The sequence below is a fragment of the Camelina sativa genome, chromosome 16 (assembly GCF_000633955.1).
Source record: "Camelina sativa cultivar DH55 chromosome 16, Cs, whole genome shotgun sequence".
Classification (NCBI taxonomy): domain Eukaryota; kingdom Viridiplantae; phylum Streptophyta; class Magnoliopsida; order Brassicales; family Brassicaceae; genus Camelina; species Camelina sativa.
The window spans coordinates 20,395,682-20,401,697 of record NC_025700.1 but is presented as its reverse complement, the minus strand read 5'-3'; the positions used below and the strand labels follow the sequence as shown (position 1 = coordinate 20,401,697).

The 6,016-nt window shown below is 39.8% G+C and overlaps 4 protein-coding genes across 4 annotated transcripts in view; all 4 read right to left on the bottom strand.

The window, feature by feature from the left end:
* Positions 1 to 4,877, bottom strand: part of LOC104751462 — a 10,289-nt gene extending 5,412 nt beyond the window's left edge. The window contains exon 1 of the mRNA XM_010473410.2: positions 4,091 to 4,877. Coding sequence (XP_010471712.1) covers positions 4,091 to 4,289 — 199 coding nt within the window. The 5' untranslated portion in view covers positions 4,290 to 4,877. The remainder of the gene's footprint in view (positions 1 to 4,090) is intronic.
* On the bottom strand, positions 465 to 1,426 carry LOC104751463. Its single transcript, XM_010473411.2, has one exon. The coding sequence runs from the start codon at positions 1,185 to 1,187 to the stop codon at positions 801 to 803; it is 387 nt and encodes a 128-aa protein (XP_010471713.1). The 5' UTR covers positions 1,188 to 1,426; the 3' UTR covers positions 465 to 800.
* On the bottom strand, positions 2,033 to 4,089 carry LOC104751465 (thaumatin-like protein 1b). The gene is made up of 3 exons (XM_010473412.2): positions 3,951 to 4,089; positions 3,149 to 3,860; positions 2,033 to 2,691 (listed from the first exon to the last, which is right to left on the bottom strand). The coding sequence occupies exons 1-3, from the start codon at positions 4,003 to 4,005 to the stop codon at positions 2,460 to 2,462; spliced, it is 999 nt and encodes a 332-aa protein (XP_010471714.1). The 5' UTR covers positions 4,006 to 4,089; the 3' UTR covers positions 2,033 to 2,459.
* The window catches only part of LOC104751461 (thaumatin-like protein 1b), a 2,328-nt gene continuing 1,446 nt past the window's right edge, over positions 5,135 to 6,016 (bottom strand). Inside the window, exon 3 of the mRNA XM_010473408.2 lies at positions 5,135 to 5,793. Coding sequence (XP_010471710.1) covers positions 5,562 to 5,793 — 232 coding nt within the window. The 3' untranslated portion in view covers positions 5,135 to 5,561. The remainder of the gene's footprint in view (positions 5,794 to 6,016) is intronic.

Sequence of the window (6,016 nt, the reverse complement as noted above, 5' to 3'; positions counted from 1 at the left end):
CTTTTTTTTTTTTTTTTTTTGCAGTATAAAGCAAAGTCCTATCCTATTGTAGTAGTAGATTAGTAGTAGTATTTTATTTCCAGCTAGTATATAATTGACAAAAAAACAAAAATCACAGTTACTTCAATTGCACGGTAAACAAAAAAGGTAATTAATTAATGGTTAGTAAATATGTTGTCTGATGTAATTGATGAAACTACCCTTACACCTAACCTTTATTCATAAGCAAAACTAAAAAAATAAAAGGGTAAGAAGGGAAATAATCATAACCTGGTGTTAGGANTATACATAAAAGAAATGGAAGTGATGGATTGCATTTCACTAGCAGAGGTGAGAAGAAGACGAGACACACACAGAGTGACAACATAGAATCCAAGAGAGATCCAAACTCTACTACTGTCATCTCACAAAACATTCTTCATTGCATTTCAGGTTCTAACAAAATCCTTAAGAAGCATATACACTAGATCAAAAAGGCTTTTCATGATATGCTTCCGTTCATATAATACAATACCGGTACAAACTCTTGATCCAATACCAATTTTTTTTAGAAACAAGAAACATGTATCTATCATATCACTAACAAATTTTACAAATATATATCAATACAAAAACAAACAAAAGAACCTCCCTAACTTCAGAGTAACAAGAACAACACCTTATTCCTCATCATCTATTATACACGAAACTTATATCTAATAATACATGTTATCACCTACTTCACCTGCAAACTTTTTTTTTAAACAAAGGAAAAAAAAAAAAAAACAGTCAAAAAAGGGAAAAGTTTAAAGTATATGTACTCAGAAAGCGCCGTAGGGAATGTGTTGCGGAAGCCTAAATCGAACTTGTGAAGCAGGCGACCTAACCGCAACACCGTGCCAGCAAATCCCTCCTTTACAACTACTCCCACCACCACCGTCGTGATGATGACGGTGGTTGAGACTAAGATCCTCCTCAACACCAACACGATTGTACCTCGAAACCGCTTCCGCTGCTCTACGAGACACATCCCAAGCGAGCGTAACCGCCAGCAAAACTCCTACCGCCGTAATCGAAACAACGACGACGAATCCAGCGCTGAAACTCTTCCCTGTGATCAATCCGTAAGCCTTAATCGCGATAATCACCGCCACGTAGATCGTCGCGAGATTCCCGAGAACCGCGTCGGATAACGCCATGAGACACATTAGGATACGAAATATCTCCTCCGTCGCCCGTGAATTTTTTTGCACCGCTTCTTCTTCGTTGCGGTGCGGTGGGAGAGAGGGAAGCTTTAACAGAAAGTGAGAGAGAAGAAGGAGAGAAAAAAAGCGAAATTGTGGTTGATGTTGAAAACTCGAATTGGCGTAATCCTTTGTTCAAAGGGAATGAAATTTTTTACTAATATACCCTTCTCGAGATATTTTGTTCTCTTTTTCTATGGCTACTGTGAGAAGAGTTTGCTGATACCCTTAACCCTCGTGCATAAAACGACACCGTATCTTCTGGTTTGGTGAGACTCGCCATGCCACGCACGCACTACAATTATGGGTGTGTATGACATTCATTCACCATTCACGCATGTCACTGTCATCAGACTCTTTCTATATTCCTGTGGTCAAAACTTAATCATGGGCTTCAAAATGGTTTCTAATGGGCCTCTTAATAGGCTCCAATTCTAGACCCATCTTTGATCTTTAAGCTTTCTTCTAATGAGAAAAGTGTTTTCCTAACTATGAGATAGAGATTAAGGCAATGTGTCTTCATATTCCATGATGGCTTTATTCTTATGATATTTTTGTCAAATCATATGCAGTGAAATAGACACTTGGGTTATATTTATAGGTTCACTCCCACTAATAAATCAAAGGCATCATCATCATCAACTCACCGTTAATTAATATTATCTGTTCTCTAATCTTTTTCAGCTAGTGGCTACCACCACAAATCCCTTTTGAAAAATGTATAATAATTGAGAATTTCTTATGGCTATCATATGCGTTTGTAAAGTCAAATTATTATTAAATATAGCGGTTGAGACAAGACCAAGAAATGTATGTAGTACTAGTTGTATTTTTATTCATTTTATGGTTCCGAATGGCCAACGCAGCATCAGATAACAAACAAATGAAATATTCCCCATCTGTATATATTAGTGTACATGATAATAATAATCTTCTCTAAGCCTAATTTATATTAAAAATCAAACAAATTTTCTGACCTCCTCAACCAGCAGCAGCCCACGTGTTTCTCACCCAAAAAATAAGAATCCTCCCATGAAGGGTTTACTTACTTCTGTTGATTCCAGGTAAGGAGCTTTTATGAGAGTGATTGATCATTACCTTTTTTTTCTCAGCTATGACTCGATCCGACGTCGTTCTGAGGTAAGAAAAGGTTTACATGGGCCGAAACGAGATAAGGCTGATGGCCCACAACGTCCTGATTCAGTGTTTTACGCGGGAGAAAGAAAAAAAGTTAGGTCAAAAGAGCGACCACATCTGACAAAAGGCCAGCGCAAGAGTGACTGTGATTCCACATAACGAAGAAACATGACAACTGGACGGTGATCCTTTGTTCTGATCCAAAGCTCCTTCGTATATCATCGATGTATCCACCGGCGACCACGTCGTACTACTACTACTACTATCTCCGGTCGTTCCTGATGGCGTCGTCGTTTTAGGATCTGGGCTCTGATCTTGTGATGATTTTTGACTGCCAAACAAAAACAAAATCATAGCCGTTCAATACATGTGTAAGTGATTCTGCCACGCGTCCCCTCGAGATTGGACATGATATTAACAAAAAAATCTCACTGGACCGTTAAAGATCCACATCCCAATAAATCTATCCACAATTCGAGGATGGTTATAAAACAAAATTTGTAAATAAAATAAAAACAANTTTTTTTTTTTTTTTTTTGCAGTATAAAGCAAAGTCCTATCCTATTGTAGTAGTAGATTAGTAGTAGTATTTTATTTCCAGCTAGTATATAATTGACAAAAAAACAAAAATCACAGTTACTTCAATTGCACGGTAAACAAAAAAGGTAATTAATTAATGGTTAGTAAATATGTTGTCTGATGTAATTGATGAAACTACCCTTACACCTAACCTTTATTCATAAGCAAAACTAAAAAAATAAAAGGGTAAGAAGGGAAATAATCATAACCTGGTGTTAGGAGAAGGGCAAAACGTGATGACGTAATTAGGGGAGTCGGCGCATGTGAAGGTACTACTCTGATCATCGTAAGCGTAGCTGTAAGCACGTGGGCACGCGGTTTTAAACACCACCGAGTACGACGACGGTTTACACGTGTCAGGCGTACCGAAGGCGCCGCTGCAGCAATACTCCGGCGTACGGAAAGCTTCGCACGCGCTTTTGCACCCCATGGATTGTTTCCCACCGCCGTCCAAACTCGTCACTTTAAGCTCCGACGGACACGAACCGTTCAGATCCACGACGCATCCCGTGCTGCTACAGTTCAAACCCGAGCCTCCTTGAGGAACCACCAGCATCGGGACGTTGTAACCGTCGACGAGACTCACGTCGTAGAAATCGAGACCGCCAGATCCGTCTAGCGTGAACTCCGCTAGCGTAGCGGGAGGCGTCGCGCCTGATCCGGAGCACTCGACGGTACCGGATCCGCAATCTCCGGTGATGCAAGTGAATTTACCACCGTCGGTGTCGGTGTCGGTGGTGCATTGAGTTCTTCCCCAGAAACGTCCGCCCCATGAAGTCGGAGCGTTGATGGTTCGCTCTTCCCCTTTTTGGAGTACGAATCCGGTCGTCGGAAGCGGTGGAACTCCGGCGTTTGATAAAAGTCCAGGCCAGACTGTGTATTCGCATTTGTTCACCATTACGAAGCTCGTTGATCTAACTCCTGTGAATTTACATAATACCCAAAAAATCAAATCATCATACTATAGTTACAGTATTTATTAAAATCATTACTTAAATCGAAGATTCGTACCAGAAACGAACACATGGGAGAGGATAAGTAAGATCAATGGCAACGGAAGAGCCATTGGAACAAAGAAGAAGAAGAATATTTGTTAAGGATCTTAATGCTCTGTTTCGTCTTCTTCTTCTTTGTTGTAGTTTTATTAACANCCGCTGCTCTACGAGACACATCCCAAGCGAGCGTAACCGCCAGCAAAACTCCTACCGCCGTAATCGAAACAACGACGACGAATCCAGCGCTGAAACTCTTCCCTGTGATCAATCCGTAAGCCTTAATCGCGATAATCACCGCCACGTAGATCGTCGCGAGATTCCCGAGAACCGCGTCGGATAACGCCATGAGACACATTAGGATACGAAATATCTCCTCCGTCGCCCGTGAATTTTTTTGCACCGCTTCTTCTTCGTTGCGGTGCGGTGGGAGAGAGGGAAGCTTTAACAGAAAGTGAGAGAGAAGAAGGAGAGAAAAAAAGCGAAATTGTGGTTGATGTTGAAAACTCGAATTGGCGTAATCCTTTGTTCAAAGGGAATGAAATTTTTTACTAATATACCCTTCTCGAGATATTTTGTTCTCTTTTTCTATGGCTACTGTGAGAAGAGTTTGCTGATACCCTTAACCCTCGTGCATAAAACGACACCGTATCTTCTGGTTTGGTGAGACTCGCCATGCCACGCACGCACTACAATTATGGGTGTGTATGACATTCATTCACCATTCACGCATGTCACTGTCATCAGACTCTTTCTATATTCCTGTGGTCAAAACTTAATCATGGGCTTCAAAATGGTTTCTAATGGGCCTCTTAATAGGCTCCAATTCTAGACCCATCTTTGATCTTTAAGCTTTCTTCTAATGAGAAAAGTGTTTTCCTAACTATGAGATAGAGATTAAGGCAATGTGTCTTCATATTCCATGATGGCTTTATTCTTATGATATTTTTGTCAAATCATATGCAGTGAAATAGACACTTGGGTTATATTTATAGGTTCACTCCCACTAATAAATCAAAGGCATCATCATCATCAACTCACCGTTAATTAATATTATCTGTTCTCTAATCTTTTTCAGCTAGTGGCTACCACCACAAATCCCTTTTGAAAAATGTATAATAATTGAGAATTTCTTATGGCTATCATATGCGTTTGTAAAGTCAAATTATTATTAAATATAGCGGTTGAGACAAGACCAAGAAATGTATGTAGTACTAGTTGTATTTTTATTCATTTTATGGTTCCGAATGGCCAACGCAGCATCAGATAACAAACAAATGAAATATTCCCCATCTGTATATATTAGTGTACATGATAATAATAATCTTCTCTAAGCCTAATTTATATTAAAAATCAAACAAATTTTCTGACCTCCTCAACCAGCAGCAGCCCACGTGTTTCTCACCCAAAAAATAAGAATCCTCCCATGAAGGGTTTACTTACTTCTGTTGATTCCAGGTAAGGAGCTTTTATGAGAGTGATTGATCATTACCTTTTTTTTCTCAGCTATGACTCGATCCGACGTCGTTCTGAGGTAAGAAAAGGTTTACATGGGCCGAAACGAGATAAGGCTGATGGCCCACAACGTCCTGATTCAGTGTTTTACGCGGGAGAAAGAAAAAAAGTTAGGTCAAAAGAGCGACCACATCTGACAAAAGGCCAGCGCAAGAGTGACTGTGATTCCACATAACGAAGAAACATGACAACTGGACGGTGATCCTTTGTTCTGATCCAAAGCTCCTTCGTATATCATCGATGTATCCACCGGCGACCACGTCGTACTACTACTACTACTATCTCCGGTCGTTCCTGATGGCGTCGTCGTTTTAGGATCTGGGCTCTGATCTTGTGATGATTTTTGACTGCCAAACAAAAACAAAATCATAGCCGTTCAATACATGTGTAAGTGATTCTGCCACGCGTCCCCTCGAGATTGGACATGATATTAACAAAAAAATCTCACTGGACCGTTAAAGATCCACATCCCAATAAATCTATCCACAATTCGAGGATGGTTATAAAACAAAATTTGTAAATAAAATAAAAACAAATCGTAAAGAACACACTTTTTTTTTTTTTTTTTTT